At 54.3% G+C, this 19759-nt stretch overlaps 2 protein-coding genes across 8 annotated transcripts in view; one reads left to right on the forward strand and one right to left on the reverse strand.

Annotated features, from left to right (window-relative positions):
* Nucleotides 1–16471, forward strand: part of CDH23 (cadherin related 23) — a 423515-nt gene extending 407044 nt beyond the window's left edge. For 6 of the 7 annotated variants that reach the window (XM_074382354.1, XM_074382355.1, XM_074382356.1 and 3 more), the window contains 17 exons: nucleotides 699–818; nucleotides 3033–3210; nucleotides 3344–3555; nucleotides 5915–6106; nucleotides 6276–6389; nucleotides 7402–7531; nucleotides 7640–7891; nucleotides 7969–8130; nucleotides 9849–10105; nucleotides 10486–10583; nucleotides 11308–11428; nucleotides 11504–11583; nucleotides 11709–11749; nucleotides 11956–12016; nucleotides 12461–12590; nucleotides 13387–13509; nucleotides 15492–16471. In XM_074382354.1, coding sequence (XP_074238455.1) covers nucleotides 699–818; nucleotides 3033–3210; nucleotides 3344–3555; nucleotides 5915–6106; nucleotides 6276–6389; nucleotides 7402–7531; nucleotides 7640–7891; nucleotides 7969–8130; nucleotides 9849–10105; nucleotides 10486–10583; nucleotides 11308–11428; nucleotides 11504–11583; nucleotides 11709–11749; nucleotides 11956–12016; nucleotides 12461–12590; nucleotides 13387–13509; nucleotides 15492–15818 — 2598 coding nt within the window. In that variant the 3' untranslated portion in view covers nucleotides 15819–16471. Of the gene's footprint in view, nucleotides 1–698; nucleotides 819–3032; nucleotides 3211–3343; nucleotides 3556–5914; nucleotides 6107–6275; nucleotides 6390–7401; nucleotides 7532–7639; nucleotides 7892–7968; nucleotides 8131–9848; nucleotides 10106–10485; nucleotides 10584–11307; nucleotides 11429–11503; nucleotides 11584–11708; nucleotides 11750–11955; nucleotides 12017–12460; nucleotides 12591–13386; nucleotides 13510–13865; nucleotides 13971–15491 lie in introns of all 7 variants that reach the window. The other variant, XM_074382361.1, reaches the window with a different exon arrangement.
* Nucleotides 16472–16821: 350 nt separating this feature from the next.
* Nucleotides 16822–19759, reverse strand: part of PSAP (prosaposin) — a 40555-nt gene continuing 37617 nt past the window's right edge. Inside the window, exons 13-14 of the mRNA XM_003928624.4 lie at nucleotides 19410–19517; nucleotides 16822–17979 (exon numbers count right to left, since the gene is read on the reverse strand). Coding sequence (XP_003928673.1) covers nucleotides 17944–17979; nucleotides 19410–19517 — 144 coding nt within the window. The 3' untranslated portion in view covers nucleotides 16822–17943. The remainder of the gene's footprint in view (nucleotides 17980–19409; nucleotides 19518–19759) is intronic.

Below are 19759 nucleotides of genomic sequence, written 5' to 3' on the forward strand. Positions count from 1 at the left end.
TGGGGCTGCTTTTTGAGATGGTCAGAAAAGAGGCATGGGAAGCACTGCAGAAAGTGGGCACAGTGTCTGAGCACCTACTGTATACATGGCCCTATACTCAGAGCTGGGGAAGGGAGGATGCCCCAAAGGGTGCATCTCACACGCTCCATTGAATCTCAGACCTATAAGAGAGCAGCAATTCAGGAGAAAAGATGGGAGATGACTTCAAATGTTTGCTAAGCGGTTCAAAGCTGCTATTTTCAGTATAGAGAAAGAGTCCTGTAGCCTGGCACTGGTTGGTCAGGCAGGGCCTACCCCAGTTACTGGGGCTGGAACTGGACTTTCTCTCCCACTGCCCTGCTCTGCCCTCATCCTCTGGCACTCTGCCCTTTCACTCTTTCCTGCTTGATATGAGCCATCAGACGTGGCTCCAGGCCTGGCATTAACACCAATGAATATTTATGGGGTACCTACTATATGCTAGGCCCTGGTCAGGCAGGTAGCTCCAGGCTGGGCTGGTCACCCCACTCCCAGGTAGGTTGGGATAGTGAGAGCAACAAGAGCCACTAGAATGGGAGCTTGCTAGGGGAAGGGGTTATGTCTGTTTTGTTCAGTGCTGAATCTCCGAAGTCCATAATAGTATCTGGCTGGCCATAGTAGGTGCTCAATAAGTATCTTTTGAATGACTGAAGGACCTATAGCCACCCTTCTCCTGCTAGGGTGACATCTATGTGCTGTCCTCTCTGGACCGGGAGAAGAAGGACCACTATATCCTGACTGCCTTGGCCAAAGACAACCCTGGGGATGTAGCCAGCAACCGTCGAGAAAATTCCGTGCAGGTGAGGGGGGCCAACCTGGGCCAGGGACCACAGAGATTGGGGTTGTGGAGGCAACAAGCAAAGCCTCTAGCAAGTGGACTGCTGCAGACTGGGAGCAGAGCCACCCAGTCCCCTTGGGGACACAGTGGCAGAAAGGAGAAGGCAAGAGGGTGACTGGATGGGTTACAATGGCTATGGCTTCGGAAGACAGGGATCCTCTAGGAGAAATCTTTACCAGACTGCTATTTGGCAAAATATTTTGGCAAATAGGCAGCTAAACATACCTGGGTGAAACCCAAATACTGCTTGGGGCTCCACATGGCCCAGTAACTATAGTGTCCCAGTGAAAGAAACACAGTCCAGGCCAGGCACAGTGGCTCACACCTGTAATCCCAGCACTTTGGGAGGCTGAGGTGGGTGGATCACAAGGTCAGGAGTTTGAGACCAACCTGGCCAAGAAGGTGAAACCCCATCTCTACTAAAAATACAAAAATTAGCAGGGTGCGGTGGCAGGTGCCTGTAATCCCAGCTATCGGGAGGCTGAGGCAGGAGAATCACTTGAACCCAGGAGGTGGAGGTTGCAGTGAGCCAAGATCCCGCCACTGCACTGTAGCCTGGGCAGCAGAGCGAGACTCCATCACAAAAAAAGAAAGAAAGAAAGAGAGAGAGAGAGGAGAGAGAGAGAGAGAGGAGAGAGAGAGAGAGAGAGCAAGCACAGTCCAGAAACCAAACTATACAGGAGTCAGCTGTATTTATTTGTTTTTTGGTTTTGGGTTTTTTTTTTTTAAGCCAGTTTTGCTCTTGTTGCCCTGAGTCTGCTGACCTCAAATGCCGTGCTTTTCCCAACACAGCACATGCCTGTGTGACAGGGATGAGATTCAAATATGTGTGGGTGTTCACAGCCCTTTCTCTGTACCTGCCAAAGAGAAGTGGTCTTGGCCCATTCAGCTGTTCACACCCCCTCCCTTTCAAGAGAATTTCCTTTGGATGATGAGGTTATTCGGAGGGAGAAGTGAGTACTGCGAACAGAAAGATAGGCCTGCCAAAGGCAGAAGAAGGGAACAGAGAGAAAGAGGAAGCAAAACCTTGAGGCCTGCAACTTTGCATCGAAAAGGGGACTGAGAGTCTAGAGGGTGAGATCCTGGCCCCAGAACAGCTATGCGAACAGTGGAATGGGAATGGGAATGGGATTGTGACTTAAAGTCCTCATTAATATTCTTTTTTTTTTAAGACCGGGTTTCACCATGTTGGTCAGGCTGGTCTTGAACTCCTGACCTCAGGTGATGCACCCACCTTGGCCTCCAAAGTGCTTGGATTACAGGGGTGAGCCACCACGACTAGTCATTAGTATTCTTCTTATGGCAAGTAGGTGGAGCATGGTGGCTCATGTAATCCCAGCACTTTGGGAGGCCAAGGCGGGTGGATCACCTGAGGTTAGGAGCTCAAGACCAGCCCGGCCAACATGGTGAAACCCTGGTTCAACTAGAAATACAAAAATTAACTGGGTGTGGTGGTAGGTGCCTGTAATCCCAGCTATTCGAGAGGCTGGGGCAGGAGAATCACTTAAACCCAGGAAGTGGAAGTTGCAGTGAGCTGAGATCGCACCGTTGCACTCCAGCCTGGGCAACAAGAGTGAAACCCTGTAACCGAAACACAAATGAAGTCGCTGCTGAGAAGGGCTCTGATGAGGATGCAGTTCGGGCAGGGCCCCCGCAGTCAGGGAACAAAGGCTCCATGGTTTTCTGTGTCCATAAGACCTGCCCTGGGCTGGGGGGTCAGCCAGGGAAGCCAAACCTCAGGCCAGACACAAATCCCAGTCAAAAGGAGCCTTGAGGAGTGGAGGAATCCCACCAAGCCAGCATGAAGGGACAGAGATTAGAGCCAGATTGATAGGGCCACCGTGGGGCGTGGCAAGGGACAAAGCAGGCGGTGTGACGGGGTAGGGGCTTCTGCTTCTGGCCCAGGTGCAGATCACCTGTTAACCACAGTTCTAGTTGTTGAGTGCTTACTTGACTCAGACACTGCCAAGGATCTAGGATTGTAGAGCTAAGAAAACCGAGTCTCAGGGAGTTAAATAAGTTGCTTGAAGTCAGACTCCAACACATGAGAAGACAGCACCTCCCTCCCAGGCTGGTGCCTGTCCTTCCCCGAGCAGGGCTTACTCCTGCATAGCCAGGTCCCCTGAGGCAGCCCCATCCTGCTCCTCACCTTTGGCCTTGACCTCCCTCCACCCAGGTGGTGATCCAAGTGCTGGATGTCAATGACTGCCGGCCACAGTTCTCCAAGCCCCAGTTCAGCACGAGCGTCTATGAGAATGAGCCGGCGGGCACCTCCGTCATCACCATGATGGCCACCGACCAGGATGAAGGTCCCAACGGAGAGTTGACCTACTCACTTGAGGGCCCTGGTGTGGGTACGTGGCCTTTCTTGGACAGCTGTGATGCTTTAGGGGGGTGGGAGGGGCAGGCCTACCACCCAGGCCAGGAGTCAAGGGAAGGGTGGGGAGGATGTCTCAACCAGAGCTACTCTCCTGCCCCCACTGCCAGAGGCTTTCCATGTGGACGTGGACTCAGGCCTAGTGACCACACAGCGGCCACTGCAGTCCTACGAGAGATTCAACCTGACCGTGGTGGCCACGGATGGTGGACAGCCCCCACTCTGGGGCACCACCATGCTCCTGGTGGAGGTCATCGACGTCAATGACAACCGCCCTGTCTTTGTGCGCCCACCCAATGGCACCGTCCTCCACATCAGAGAGGTACTGCTGCCCCCCGAGCCTCCTGCCCACCAGTAGTTCCTTCTCCCAGCTGTGGCCTGGGAGAGTGGAAGCACCCCACTGTAAAGGTGGGGAAACTTGGGTTCTGGAAAGTAGCTCCAGGGAAAAATTTTTGTTAATTAAAAAAGGCTTGTAAGAGTGGGAAAACTGAGCCCAGAGAAGGAGGCAGACCTGCCCAGTGCCACACAGGGCGGTATTGAACCGTGGTTTGTATATGCACTGTGCCAGCAAGAGATCTTGGGTTTGGCCAGGTGCGGTGGCTCATGCCTGTAATCATAGCGCTTTGGGAGGCTAAGGCAGGTGGATCATTTGAAGTCAAGAGTTTGACACTAGCCTGGCCAATATGGTGAAACTCCATCTCTACTAAAAATACAAAAAAAAAAAAAAAAAGCTGGACATGGTGGTGCATGCCTGTAATCCCAGCTACTAGGGAGGCTGAGGCAGGAGAATCACTTGAACCCAGGAGACAAAGATTATAGTAAGCTGAAATCGCACCACTGCACTCCAGCCTGGGCAACAAAGTGAGACTGTCAAAAGAAGAAAAAGTCTTTGGTTGAAGTCTGACTGTATCGCTTATCAGCCCAATGACTATGAGCAAGTGACTTCTGTAAGTCTATTTTTCTTCTGCAAAACAGGATTAATAATAAGTAAATACCCAATCTCTTGCTCCTAGATGTCTACCAAGAAGGACAGGCTCCTCCATGACCCACTTCCCCCATACATGTCTCAGAATAAACACACATGCCCCTTCCGTCTGTCTGTTGTTCCTGCTGATACAGTGTGGAGACAGCCCAGGAGCTGAGGATGAGCATCAAAATAAGAAACAAGGGGAAGTGGTGAGGTTCTGGAATCTCTCCAGTTCTTCCACTTCTTGGTCTAAGTTGCCATATAAAGATAGGGGAAGTACCCCTTCGTCTTCTGCTCTCCCCGTTTCTCCTAAGCATGCAGGCCCAGAGTGCTCCTTAGTGGCACCATCAGAGTGTCTCCCACTTGTTCTTTGTCCCCCAGACTCCTCCCAGGTTCCACATCTCAGAATGTCCGTGCTAAGCCCATCTTGTCATTCTGTCTCCTCTTTGATGTCCTACAGGAGAGACCTCTCCCAGGGCGGAGCTCGAAGAAGCATTGTGCCTTTACCATGTGCTTTGCGTTTTAACCTGTGTCTAATGTCTCATCTACAGCGACTGAGCAGTCAGTCCTCTTTGCTGTGCCCACTAGGGAGCCCAGAGTGGTCAGACCATCTTGAGCGACCCTGCACGGGCTTAGGGCTTACATCATCTTGCTTCCCACCCCTCAGCTTCCATCTTCCTGCCAACCAATTTTTTTCTTTACCCTAATTTTTTAACTTGATCAATCTTATTATAATTTATATATTCTTGTCAGCTGCATCAAATCTCTTTTGTGGAATGAGGCAGGGTATAAATCAGTAATAATCTAGTCCTTTTTCACACCGAAGGCACCATTTATTAAGACTTTCCCTTCAAGGGTTTTGCATTTGGAAAAATTATGGGTCTCTTGAACAACCAGAATTTATTAATTATCTATATGTCATCCTACTGTTTATTAATTAGATGTAACTGCCATTTAGAACCTCCAGTTGTCATGATCTGTGACATAAACAATGAAACCATGCTGAGCTGATCATTTTTCAATGAAAATCGAAAAAGTGTGCCCTTTCTTTTGCTCTGGGCAGTTTAACCATGGGTCAATGTATGATTTCAATGAGGTTTTCAAGACCTTTGCCCTAGCTCATTGGTGTTCAGGAGGCTGAGGCTCAGAGACTTGAGGTGGCATGTCTAGGTTCCAGGCAGGTTAGTAACAGACTAGACCCTGGTGGCCAACCCCTATCTTACCCACCATGTCACCCTGCCTGCATGTCCCCCATTTTCTGTGTCCACCATTGGATGGATGGTGTTGTTTGGGGACCCCCAGAGTTCTTGTGTTTGGGGTAGAAGAGAGAGCAAGAGTGATACAGGACAAAGGGTGGCTGTGGCCTCTGTGCTTGGGTCCCTTCTGTCCGATAAACCTCAGCGTGCAATGAATGGGACTGGAAGGACGAAGGCAGCGCTTGGGAAAATGGTCACCCTGGGAAGGCTTGAAGCATGTGGCTCTCAGGCTGGACTGTCAGTGGTCAATGGCCTTAGCTTGGGTTGGGGAGGAGAGAAGGGGGACAACAGCTAGCAGAAGCCCAGAATCCAGCTGAGCAGGCAGGTGCTCCTGGCGGGTGCTGGAAGGTGTTGAGGACATTGAGCTACCGCAGGAGAAAGAGCAAGGGCTCCCTCAGAGCCTGGGAACTGAGATTCTCTCAGGGGTCCAGGAGCCTCCCTCCCCATGCTCCCCGCAGGAGATCCCGCTGCGCTCCAACGTGTACGAGGTCTACGCCACGGACAAAGACGAGGGCCTCAATGGGGCGGTGCGATACAGCTTCCTGAAGACGGCGGGCAGCCGGGACTGGGAGTTCTTCACCATCGACCCAATCAGTGGCCTCATCCAGACTGCGCAGCGCCTGGACCGGGAGACCCAGGCGGTGTACAGTGTAAGGGCGGGGCCCGGTGTGAGGGGCGGGGCCTGAGGCAGGCTTTCTTCTGGGCAAGGGTCCCACACCTCGCCTCCTGGAAAGTGTCTAGAGGACCTGGCCACCGGGAAGTCCCCAGTCGAACGCCTGCTCCCCGTCTTCCCCTCTGACTGTGCTCTTCCGCTCCTAGCTCATCTTGGTGGCCAGTGACCTGGGCCAGCCGGTGCCATACGAGACTATGCAGCCGCTGCAGGTGGCCCTGGAGGACATAGATGACAACGAACCCCTCTTCGTGAGGCCTCCAGTGAGTTTGCCCACCTCCTGCCCTGGTCATGCCCACACAGAGACTCACCTGCCTGCGAGCACACACGCGCCCATACTCTGCTATACACACTGCGCCAGCATACACATTTGGGTAGACACAGAGGCATCTCTCTGCCTGCACTTCATACAAGAACAACTATTTATTGAGCAGCTGTGTTACACTGTATTGAGCTATAGTGAGCACTATTTCAAATCACTACCCAGAGATTTGAAAAAAAGACCAAAATGCCAGACTCATGGAACTGATACCCTTGTCTTTGTGTGCACACACACGAAGCATGAAAATTAGCTCTGATTCTTTTTCCTTTTTGGAGACGGAGTCTTGCTCTGTTGCCCAGGCGGAGTGCAGTGGCATGATCTCGGCCCACTGCAACCTCCTTCTCCCAGGTCCAAGTGATTCTCCTGCCTCAGCCTCCCAAGTAGCCCACCACTTAGCCTAGCTAAGTTTTGTATTTTTAGTAGACACGGGGTTTTTGCCATGTTGGTCAGGCTGGTCTCGAACTCCTGACCTCAAGTGATCCTCCTGCCTCAGCCTCCCAGAATGCTGGGATTACAGGCATGTGCCACTGCACTCCACCCCACCCAGCTTTGATTTATTGATATGGGGCTGAGATGAAATTGACAGCAGGGCTGAGGGCCCTTCCTGTGAACTCCCAACTCTCTGGTTGTTTTTTTGTATGTGCACATGGGATGGGATGTTCCCTGGAGACTACTGAGTGTGCGTGCATACACACGCATATGCATATGAGTAAGCTGTGTGCTCCTCTCATTTAAACCCTCTTTCGGGTTCTGGGCAACACTCTGAGAGGGCAGAGCTCAGGTCCCCAGGCCATGCTTTGTTCCCTTGAGGTTACGACAGTTCTACTCACCTATAAGGCCTGGACAGTAAACTCCCTCAGCGCCTACAGAGTCACTGCCCAGGGCCCCGAAGCAGGGACTGGAAACTCAGGCCTTCCCTTGGCCCCTGTGATGACATCCCCCTCCCCCTGCAGAAAGGCAGCCCCCAGTACCAGCAGCTGACAGTGCCTGAGCACTCGCCACGCGGCACCCTCGTGGGCAATGTGACGGGCGCCGTGGACGCAGATGAGGGCCCCAACGCAATCGTGTACTACTTCATCGCAGGTGGGGCCCAACAGAGCTAGTGCCCCGAGTACCTGGGGCTAGAGATGACCCCAATATGCCCCACCCCTGGCCCTGCCCCCTTACCCTGTGCCATGGTCCCACCCTCAGCCGGCAACGAAGAGCAGAACTTCCATCTGCAGCCCGACGGGCGTCTGCTGGTGCTGCGGGACCTGGACCGGGAGCGAGAAGCCGTCTTCTCCTTCATTGTCAAGGCCTCCAGCAATCGCAGCTGGACACCTGCCCGTGGACCCTCCCCAGCCCTCGACCTGGTTGCTGACCTCACGCTGCAGGAGGTGCGCGTTGTGCTAGAGGACATCAACGACCAGCCGCCACGCTTCACCAAGGCTGAGTACACTGCAGGTGCGGGGACTGGAGCCTGGGCACGAGGTGGGGGCGGCCCCTGCCCTGCCACTTACACCGCCTGCCTGTTCCTGCAGGGGTGGCCACCGACGCCAAGGTGGGCTCAGAGTTGATCCGGGTGCTGGCCCTGGACGCAGACATTGGCAACAACAGCCTTGTCTTCTACAGCATTCTGGCCATCCACTACTTCCGGGCCCTTGCCAACGACTCTGAAGATGTGGGCCAGGTCTTCACCATGGGTAGGGGCCTGGCAGCACATGAGTGGCCTCTAGCCGTGACCTCTCAGTCACTACATGGACTGCCATCTGGAGGAGACAGGGTCTGGGGGAGCACCGTAGGATATGGGTGGCCCCCCAACCAGCCATGCCAATCCTATTCATCCACCTCTCCAGCAATCTGTTCTCCATTGTATCCACCTATCCACCTCACATCTACCAACCAGCCCTTTCTTCTTTTCATTCATTCTTCTCATCTATTCATTACTTATCCATCCGTCCATGTATCCACACTTCTATCTTTGCTCCCATATATCTGTCCATCCCTCCATCTCTTCATTCATCCCTCCTTCCTTTTATCCTTCCATCCTCTGTACCTTCCATCCATCCTCCTTTCATTCATCTGTCCATCTACCCATCTTCCCATCCTCCTTCCCATAATACCTGCCTGTTTTTCCAGTTGCACACCTCGCCCTCCCCTATGTCAGGCATTGTGCTGGGCACCGGGGCAGCAGGATTCAAAGAGCACATTTATACCTGTGGATGTGCGTGTTTGCTTGTGCACTGACCTGTGTGGGTGGCTGAGACTCTCCAGGTCAGCCTCTAGAAGATGCCCCGTGAGTGTCCCATTACCTTACTCCCACCCCCAACCCTGTCCCCCTTCTCCATCTAAAGACTCCTCCTCGGTATGCCTTGTCTGTGGCCTGGCATTCCAGGCTCACTAGATCTTCCGCCTAATCCCTCTTTCAATTCCACATCCACCTGCTGGCCTTAAGGGCCCTGTGCCCAGCCTAGCTAAGCTGCTTAGCACCCCCTCAGCCTGCTCTCTCCCAAAGCTAGTTCCTCTAGCCTTTGACCCCTCTGCCTTCATTGCATGGACCCCTTCTCTGCCTTCGGACATCCCTACCCAACCCTTCAAGGTCTAGTTCATGCGCCACCTCCTCCAGTTATGCAAGCAGACACCATTCCTTTGTCCTCTGAGCTCTCACTGCTCTTACTGTAATAAATCAAGACACAGAGAAGCTCAGTAGCTTGCTTGAGGTCACACAGCTAGGAAGTGACAAATTTTGAGCCCCATGTACTGTCCTTTAAGAGAAGACTGTGCTGTACCACCTCTGACCATCTCTACTATGGGTTTTTTGGGGTTTTGTTTTTTGGCGATAGAGTCTTAACTCTGTTGCCCAGGCTGGGGTGCAGTGGTGTGATCTCGGCTCACTGCACACTCTGCCTCCTGAATTCAAGTGATTCTCCTGCCTCAGCCTCCCCAGTAGCCACCCAAGTAGCTGGAATTATGGGCATGCACCACCATGCCCAGCTAGTTTTTGTATTTTTAGTAGAGATAGGGTTTCATCATGTTGGCCAGGCTGGTCTCAGACTCCTGGCCGCAAGTGATCTACCCACCTCAGCCTCCCAGTGTTGAGAATACAGGCATGAGCCACTATGCTCGGCCTTGTTTGTGGAATTCTGGAGTGCATGGTCCATTGCACGCTAGCATAGGACAACAGTCACAAACTCGTCATCTGCACTCCCCCGTGATAACCGGCTGAGCCGAGACCCAAGTCACTGCCACTTCAGATGGCCATCATTCCCACTCGCCTGTCACCTTTGCCCCCTACTGGGCCCTGTGGGCACTTGTGCTGCCTCCCCTAAACGTCCCCACCTACCCCGAGGCTCATGCCCCTTCCTGGGGATTCGGGGGCACTGAGTCCCTGAGCTGTGCCCTGCCTTCGGGCTTCCTGCAGGGAGCGTGGACGGCATCCTGCGCACCTTTGACCTCTTCATGGCCTACAGCCCCGGCTACTTCGTGGTGGACATTGTGGCTCGAGACCTGGCAGGCCACAACGACACGGCCATCATCGGCATCTACATCCTGAGGGACGACCAGCGCGTGAAGATCGTCATTAATGAGATCCCCGACCGTGTGCGCAGCTTTGAGGAGGAGTTCATCCACCTGCTCTCCAACATCACTGGTGCCATTGTCAACACTGACGATGTGCAGGTGCCTCCTGGGACCACCTGGGGCCAGGGCAGTGGAGGGAGAAGGGGAGGCCAGGCCACAGGAGAGACAGGACATTGTGCAAAGGCCAGGGCGTGAAAGGCAGTATAGGCCCCACTTAGCCATTTCCTAGCAGTGCGGCTTTGACAAAGTTCTCCCAGGTTTCTGGGCCTCAGTTTCCTCCTCCATAAAATGGGGCCAATAATAAATAGTACCTGACCCAGTGTGGGTGAAGTGATTGGTACTGTGCCTGGTCCTCAGCAAACATTCAGTAGTGAGGGGTCTATTCACAGGGAAGGGCAGAAGGGGCTCCGAGAAGAGGCTTGCCCATCCCTGTGGCCCCTGCTATGGTGGCCATACCCTATAAAGCCCCTTCCATCTAGTTCCATGTGGACAAGAAGGGTCGGGTGAACTTTGCACAGACAGAGCTGCTCATCCACGTGGTGAACCGGGATACCAACCACATCCTGGACGTGGACCGGTGAGTGAGGGTCTGTGCTTGGACTGTCGGTCTGTCTGCTTGCCTCCCTGCCCTGGAGTAGGGGAGGGGACCCACCAAAGGAGACACAGACCATATCATCAGGCCCACTGTGTGGGGCCATCTCTCAGAAGTGGGCAGGGCTAGGAGAAAGGGCAGAGTTTGGGGGCTATGAGCAACTCCGTCCCTTTGATCCTTCCTCTTCCCATCTGTAAAATGGGAATATTCAGGCTGGGGGTGGTAGCTCACACCTGTCATCCCTGCACTTTGGGAGGCTGAGCTGGGTGGATCACTTGAGTTCGAGACTAGCCTGACCAATACGGTAAAACCCCATCTCTACTAAAAATACAAAAATTAGCCGGGTATGGTGGCATGCACCTGTAGTCCTAGCTACTCAGGAGGCTGAGGCAGGAGAATCGCCTGAACCTTGGAGGTGGAGACTGCAGTGAGCTGAGATTGTGCTACTGCACTCCAGCCCAGGCGACAGAGCAAGACTTCATCTCAAAAAAAAATAAGGGGAGCATTGCATCCACTGTGAGGATGGAGCAGGATCACTACATGAAGATTCAAGGAACCTTGCAAAACACAAAGCTGTCCCGGCCGGGTAGACCTCAATCTTGCAATGTTTGGGGGTAATGAACTTTGCGGACTTGAGGCAGGAGCAGAGCAGATTGTCATGGGGGGGAATGGCTGAGGAGGAGAGCTGAGACCCCTGCCCCTCGCCCAGGGTGATCCAGATGATTGACGAGAACAAGGAGCAGCTGCGGAATCTTTTCCGGAACTACAATGTCCTGGATGTGCAGCCTGCCATCTCCATCCGGCTGCCGGACGACATGTCTGCCCTGCAGGTACCTGGTGGCCTTGCCCCACAGCCCCTCCCACCCTCCCTGCCACCCAGGCTCACCCTGGCCCTGCTCCCGCAGATGGCGATCATCGTCCTGGCCATCCTCCTATTCCTGGCCGCCATGCTCTTCGTCCTCATGAACTGGTACTACAGGACCGTGTGAGTGTCCCCCACCCCTACCCTCATAGGGTCAACCACCTGCTCCCAGATGGCCACGAGGCTGGCAGGGTCTGAGATGCCAGCTTGGCCCCAGCCCCCCTCACCAGCCCCTCTCTCCTCTCTAGACACAAAAGGAAGCTCAAGGCCATTGTGGCTGGCTCAGCTGGTGAGTGAGGGCCTTGGTGGGGGGATAGGTGAGAAGCAGCAGCAGGCCGGGGGACTGGAGTGCCCACCTGGGCCTCATAAGGCTGGCTCAAGCCCTTCATTGGGCTCGGGACCACACCCCCACACCCTACCCTCCCTCATCCCCCAACAGCACCCCTACCTCCAGCTATTCCCCTCCCCTCCATGCCCCACCCCTTGTCCCTGCAGGGAATCGTGGCTTCATCGACATCATGGACATGCCTAACACCAACAAGTACTCCTTTGACGGGTGAGTGGTGTCCTGGCCCTGCCCCTCTGGGGAGCCTTGCCAGGACCCAGCTGGGGAGAGCTGCCATCTCCCAGCACTGGGGTGGCTGAAACCTAGGCTGTGGACGCCCCCTGGTGGGCAGGCCACCCTCCCTCCAGCCTCAGAAACCGCGTGGCTGAGAGGGGCTCTCCACCCTGATAGGCCTCAAGTTCCAGGGGTGCAGACTTTGAGTGGTGGGTGCAGGGTGAAGCCTCCACACCAAAGGCGATCCAGAGTGACATGTGGTCCTGGTTCTAGCGGGATGCTAGGGTGGCAACACGCACCACAGGTGCCGGGGCCTCACACCCCAGCCAGTGAAAGGACTACCTGGGCCAGGGAAATGGGCAGGGTGTGGGGTGAAGCTGGGAGGGCACCTGTCTATTCGAGCCTTCCCTCCTTCCCCACGCTTCCCCTCCCCAACTGCAGAGCCAACCCCGTGTGGCTGGATCCCTTCTGTCGGAATCTGGAGCTGGCTGCCCAGGCGGAGCATGAGGATGACCTGCCAGAGAACCTCAGCGAGATCGCCGACCTGTGGAACAGCCCCACGCGTACCCACGTGAGCCAGGGCCAGGCCAGGGGTGGGCAGGCATCACAAGGAGTGAGGGTGGAGGGGCTGGGTCTTCGTGACCTCTGGCCCAGGAGCTGTGTTCTTTTTTTTTTTTTTTTTTTTTTTTTGAGACGGAGTTTCGCTCTTGTTACCCAGGCTGGAGTGCAATGGCATAATCTCGGCTCACCGCAACCTCTGCCTCCTGGGTTCAGGCAATTCTCCTGCCTCAGCCTCCCGAGTAGCTTGGATTACAGGCATGTGCCACCATGCCCAGCTACTTTTTTGTATTCTTAGTAGAGACGGGGTTTCACCATGTTGACCAGGATGGTCTCGATCTCTTGACCTTGTGATCCACCCGCCTCGGCCTCCCAAAGTGCTGGGATTACAGGCTTGAGCCACCGCGCCTGGCTCAAATTTTTTTTTTTTTTTTTTTTTTGAGACGGAGTTTCACTCTTGTTACCCAGGCTGGAGTGCAATGGCGCCATCTCGGCTCACCGCAACCTCCACCTCCTGGGTTCAAGCAATTCTCCTGCCTCAGCCTCCTGAGTAGCTGGGATTACAGGCACGTGCCACCATGCCCAGCTAATTTTTTGTATTTTTAGTAGAGACGGGGTTTCACCATGTTGACCAGGATGGTCTCGATCTCTCGACCTCGTGATCCACCCGCCTCGGCCTCCCAAAGTGCTGGGATTACAGGCTTGAGCCACCGCACCCGGCCTGGAGCTGTGTTCTTTGAGGGGTGGCCCCTGCCTTGTGCATGTGTGTGGGGCCTGCCTCTGCTCCAGCTAATGTCCCCTCTCCCCAGGGAACTTTTGGACGTGAGCCAGCAGCCGTCAAGCCTGATGACGACCGATACCTGCGGGCCGCCATCCAGGAGTATGACAACATTGCCAAGCTGGGCCAGATCATTCGGGAGGGGCCCATTAAGGTGAGCCCTCCCTGCAGGCTCCGCACTCAGTCCCCTGGCTGAGGTCGGACCCCACTCTAGAGAGCACAGGGCAGTGGAGACCTCCAGGCTCAGCTAGACCCACCCTCCACTGGGGCGAGAACTGCACCATGGGGAGGCTGCTCCAGCCTGCGGTGGCCTTGAGGGCAGGGCTCAGGAGTGAGTCTATGTATGTTCAGGTTGGCCACCTTCTCCAGGCTCTGCTGCTGATCCTCTCCCCTAGGATCACCAGGATCAGATGTCTCTGTACCCAGGAATCTCAGAAGGAGCGGGGGCGAGGGGAGGGGTGAGGCAGGCAGGGAGGGCCTTGGTGGGGGTTAACCCTTTCCGTTCCCCAGGGCTCTCTGCTGAAGGTGGTCCTGGAGGATTACCTGCGGCTCAAAAAGCTCTTTGCACAGCGGATGGTGCAAAAAGCCTCCTCCTGCCACTCCTCCATCTCTGAGGTAGCCGGCCAGGCGGCCGGGAGCTGTGTGCTGTGCCCCAGCCTGGGGATGCTCTCTTTCTTACTGTCTTTTTCTATGTCTCTGGAGCTCTGCAGCCAGGACCAAAGACAGCAATGGGTGGGGGCCAGGAAGTCAGACAGCAGGCTCTGCTCTCTGGGCTCTTGGGGACTTTCATAGGAATGGGGTGGGCTCTGAGGCAGTCTTTCTCAGGTTAGAGAAAGATCTCAAGAACATACCTTTGTGGGTGATGTCATTTCAAGAAACTTGGCTGGGTGCGGTGGCTCATACCTGTAATCCCAGCACTTTGGGAGGCCAAGGTAGGGGTATCACTTGAGGTCAGGAGTTCGAGACCAGCCTAGCCAACCGGCAAAACCCCATCTCTACTAAAAAGACAAAAAATTAGTTGGGCATGGTGGCACCCACCTGTAATCCCAGCAAATCTGGAGGCTGATGCAGGAGAATCACTGGAACTCAGGGGGTGGAGGTTGCAATGAACTGAGACCATGCCACTATACTCCACTGGGTGACAGAATGAGACTCTGTCTTAAAAAAAAAAAAAGAGAAACTGAGGCTGTCAGGGTCAAATAGGCCTACATATGTTTGCCTGTAATTATTATGTCAACACTTACAAAAGTCAGACTTACCCTGAAAAGGAATTTCCAGCTGGGCCCTCATGCTCAACAGGAATAAACTAAAGTGGAATACCCTCATGCAGGAAGAGTGCCAGTTCTGAGTCTCCACCCCACCTATTTATCCTCTGCAATTTGTCCTGTTGACACTTACTGCCTGGACACAATTAGAGGTGATCTGCTTGAGGCCGACTGGCAACAAACCCAGATAACACAGTTGTATTAAAGGATTTTTATAGAGCACCAAAGTTAATATATAAAATTAAAGATTCTCAGCTGGGTGTGATGGCACACGCCCATAGTCCCAGCTACTCGGGAAGCTGAAATAGAAAGATTGCTTAAGCCCAGGAGTTCAAGGCTACAGTGAGCTATGATTACGTTGCTGTATTCTAGTCTGGATAACAGAAAGAAATCGTGTCTCTAAATAAATAAAGGTGCAGTGGGTCATACCTGTAATCCTAGCACTTTGGAAGGCCGAGACAGGTGGATCACTTGAGGTGAGAGGTTCCAGACCAGCCTGGCCAACAGGGCATGCCTGTAATCCCAGCTACTCGGGAGGCTGAGGCAGGAGAATGGCTTGAACTCAGGAGACGGAGGTTGCAGTGAGCTGAAATCATGTCACTGCACTCCAGCCAAGGTGGCAGAGCCAGACTCTGTCTCAAGAAAAACATAACACGATTTTCACAAGAAGTCGATCCTCCTGAGAACCCATCTGCAGCACGTTAAGCATTTAGTTTCCCTTTGCACGCAGTTTGAGAAACGGAGTCTGACAGGCCTGCTGCGGTAGGAGCCCAGGGTTCATCCACATAGCCAGTGGGTCTCTGGGGCTGTCCACCTGCTAATCCCTTGGGCACAGCCTTGAGCATGTGGGGGTCCTGGCCTCTTCTTGCAGCTGATCCAGACTGAGCTGGACGAGGAGCCAGGAGACCACAGCCCAGGGCAGGGTAGCCTGCGCTTCCACCACAAGCCGCCAGTGGAGCTCAAGGGTCCTGATGGGATCCATGTGGTGCACGGCAGCACTGGCACGCTGCTGGCCACCGACCTCAACAGCCTGCCCGAGGACGACCAGAAGGCCCTGGGCCGCTCACTGGAGACACTGACTGCTGCTGAGGTCACTGCCTTCGAGCGCAACGCCCGCACAGAGTCCGCCAAATCCACGCCCCTGCACAAACTTCGCGATGTGATCATGGAGAGCCCCCTGGAGATCACGGAGCTGTGACTAGACAGGGAAGCATCGTGGGTGTGAGCAGCGCCACCCACCACCCCCTCCCAGGGTGGGAGCAAGGGCAGGGACAGGGCCGTTTGGGGAGGTCCCTCTGAAGGCCAGCCATGAGGGACACCCTTGGCTTGGCCCTGGCAGCCCGCATCAGCTGCTCAGATCCCACTTTTGCCAGACGCTCAATTCAGCATCTGACCTCTACCTTCATAAAATCTGTTATTTTTATAAGAAAACCAAACAAAAATGCTAAGTGTCTAAGGACAAGGGAAGGAGGGTCACTGGGGCCCAGGAGTCTGGGGACCAGCGAGGCTCAGACTGAGCAGACCTTCCTCCCCCCTGGCTCCACCCAGCACCATCCCCTCCGGCTGAGCAGGAACAAGGGAGGCCCAGCTTGGCCATCCTCTGCTGGCCGGACACCCCTGACCTCAGCCCAAGTCCCACTGAATTTCTGCCATACCCCTGCTGGATGTCCAGGTGGAGGCAGCATCCCCACGTGGACAAGAAGGTCAATGTCAATGAACAAACATCCTCTACATTTCACTGGCTTCCCAAATGTGCCCAGCTTATAAAGAGAAATGACTGATGTTCCCCTGGGTTTTGAATGTGGAGTGTTCGTGTGTATTCTTTTTTTTAAAATTAAGTTATTCCCTCAATAGTTTCCCCTTGGTTTTGTTTAACTGGTACTCACTACAAGTTTCTGGAATGGTCTGTTTAAAAAGCAAGGCAGCTCTCAAGGAACTGGCAATGCGCTCTGACTCTGGCCTCTGGGGAATGGGGACGGGTGGGTGAAGGGCAGGACCGACCTTCAGGTGCGCCCGACCTCCTGCTGGCCCTGAGTCTTGGGGAAGGAACAGGTGGGCTTTTCCTTTATCCACTTTGCTTTTGTTCTCCGGCCAAGAGGGATCACGGGAGTGCTGGGCACCAAAGGTATTGTGGGCTGAGAGCTAATCAGAGATGAACAAACTCTTCAGGCTGAGGAGTGACAGAAACACTTAGGACCAGATCTGGTTAACAGAATTTTATTGTTAAATCACAGAAACTTTAGTGCAAAACAAAAATCACAAAAGCCATTTACTAGTAACTGCATGTCCTACTGGCTTTGCTTGCTCTCCTGGCAACCAGAAGCAGACAGAAACGTTGAGTGCCCAAGTGGCCCGCAGACAGCACCCACCCCACACCCAGCAGATCCCTCGGCATGCTGCCCTCCACCAGGAAGCTAGAGGCCTAGGAGCTCGCCATCCACGTTTATTTCAAAAGAAAGGTCAAAAGGAGAATCTATGAGACGGGAGAGGGGTGCAGGCTGAAGCAGCGCCTCAGCAGCCAGGGACACGCAGGCAACACGAGCAGGCACAGCGCGGCCACCACTGTCCACACACACACAAGCCAGGCCCACCGGGCCTTCCGAGAGCTAGCAGGTCACATTCAGGCAGACGGCCCCCTTCCCACCCAAACCCACAGAACCCCAAGCAAGGCATCGCCAGGAAAGACAGGAAAGCCAAACCACAGTTGACCTGGGGACAGAGAACCCTTGGCCCCACTGATGTCCCGAGCCACCAGCAGCTGTTTTCAACGTACCTGTGCTATTACAGCAGGAATTACATTATTTAAAAAGCCTAATTATTCCAGGCTTCTAATCTTACACATAAAACTGCCTTTGTTTTGCTGCTTTGTACAGCTGAGCGGTCCAGGAAACAGAGAGGGTCCCTGGCAGGGCAGGAGGCCACCTCAGAAGCCCGGGCCCACCAGTGCCCAAGCACATGTCAGGGCTCGGTCGAACAAGGCCCCAACCAAGAGGGTCGGTGGCCTCCTGTCAAGAAGCTGTGGCTCAGGCCAGCAGAGCTCTGTCCTCCTCCAGAAGGTGCCACGCAAGGGCGGGCTCCAAGGCCTCCAGTGCATCACCATCCGTCTAACAGAGAGAAAGGGGGCACCGAAGCAGCTCTGCCTGCCAGGGCCTAGGGCCTCCCTTGCAGACAGCAATGCTACATATAAAGGACACAGAAACAGGGGAGGTGGGGCAGCCCTATTTTTATAACAAAGTCAAACAGATCTGTGCGTTCATTCCCCCAGACACACAAGTAGAAAAAAACGAGTGCTGCGGCTTCTGCAGGATGAACTATTCCTCCTCCTAGTTCCACACATGGCGTTTGCAATGCTCAAGAGCCTGAGAGGAGAGAGGAAGCTGGGTTTAGTCTTAAGAGGGACAAACTCCCTTCCAGCCCATCAGTGTATCAGGTATCACCCAAAAATAGGACCTGTTCTCACGTCAGCTTGATGGCACCAGATGCTCAAGACCCAGGACAGGATCTCACTTAAAAGCAGGGAACACGCGGCCATCAGTTTTGGGAACTTTTTTTTTTTTGGAGTCTCACTCTGTCACCCAGGTTGGGTGGCATTGTACAGTGGCACAGTACAGTGGCATGACCCCAGCTCACTGCAACCTCTGCCTCCTGGGTTCAAGCAATTCTCCTGCCTCAGCCTCCTGAGTAGTCGGGATTACAGGTATGCGCCACCACACCTGGCTAAATTTTGTATTTTTAGTACACACAGGGTTTCACCACACTGATCAGGCTGGTCTTGAACTCCTGACCTCATGATCTGCCCACCTCAGCCTCCCAAAGTGCTGGGATTACAGGCGTGAGCCACTGCGCCCAGCCCAGAGTTTTGGAAACTTCTAAGGCACATGTCCAGGGCAGCAGATGCCTGCAGTAGTTTGCAGATGAGTACCCATGCAGGCAGGGCTCAGGACCCTTCATCTACTTACACCTGGCACCCGGCGTCCTGCTAGCAGTCTGCATGCTGATCCCCATGCAGAACCTCCTTGCCTGAGTTGGGCTACACACCAGCTCGGGCCTTGAGAAGCTACACACCAGCTCGGGCCCACATTTCCCCAGGACAGCAGCAGAACCAGCTGTGGGATGGGGCTGGCAGTGGAGATGGGCTGGAGCCTAGCTGGAGGAAAGAGCTGGACATGGCCAGAATGGGGGCCCCCTGCCCCTCCCTGCAGAGGTCCAATATGACAAAACCACCACTGACATGTCACAAGGAAAGCAGTAAGGAAGGAAAAGTTGTGCAAAGCAACATTAAGCAACAGGGACCGGACCAAACATCCCCACCCAGGGAAGCAGCACAGGTCACCCAGATGGTGGCTGCCAGGCCAGGCCAGGGCCACAGTGCCCTGGGGCGGCTGAGCAGGGACCAGCTCTCAGGGCCTTGAGTGAAGGCTCCAGCCAGGGCAAACATGTTCCTGGGGAACAGGGCCTGGACAATTGAATCCCACAGACCCTGTGCAGTCCCTGGAGTGACCCCGTACAAGTCTGACACTGTCACAAAGGAAATGAAGACAAAAGTAACAAGGCAGAAGCAAAAATACTAAAAACCAAAATCCACCCCACCCTTCAGTCCAAGAATGTAGTTCACCCTGCCTTTTCTAGCGGACCATGAGTGAGCCTAACCACCTCTCTGAGCCTCAGCTTTCCAACGACATAAACGCAGGGTGGAGAGCTGACCACCAACTCCCCATTAAAGCAGGATTCTCACACAGGCTGCCCCAGGGCAAGACAGGCTGGTGGTGCCGTCTGCTGAGCTACTCACATTGCACTGGGCTGCTGTCTCTGCGTTCTGGCACCAGTAGCTTGGGCCCCATACACACTTCTCAGTTCCCAACAAGGGCTTATGGGCTGAGGGGCACGCTCCAATTTTCTATATGGTGAGGAGGAAAAAAAGCGGAGAATGAGAGCTGCCCAACCTCTCTCTTTCAAAACTATGATCACAGTTTCCAGGAGCGAGGATCAGAGCTCTACCATACTCTTTCAGAACATCCGAGTTGCTGAGGAAAGCGAAGGGGCTTAAGAAGCCGGCTGCCTGCCTTGCTCTCCCACAGCGGAACCCAGAGGCTCCACCCCACAGCCATTTCTCACAGCAACCCTTCCGGGTCTCTGCAG

The sequence above is a fragment of the Saimiri boliviensis genome, chromosome 12 (assembly GCF_048565385.1).
Source record: "Saimiri boliviensis isolate mSaiBol1 chromosome 12, mSaiBol1.pri, whole genome shotgun sequence".
NCBI classification, from domain to species: Eukaryota; Metazoa; Chordata; class Mammalia; order Primates; family Cebidae; genus Saimiri; species Saimiri boliviensis.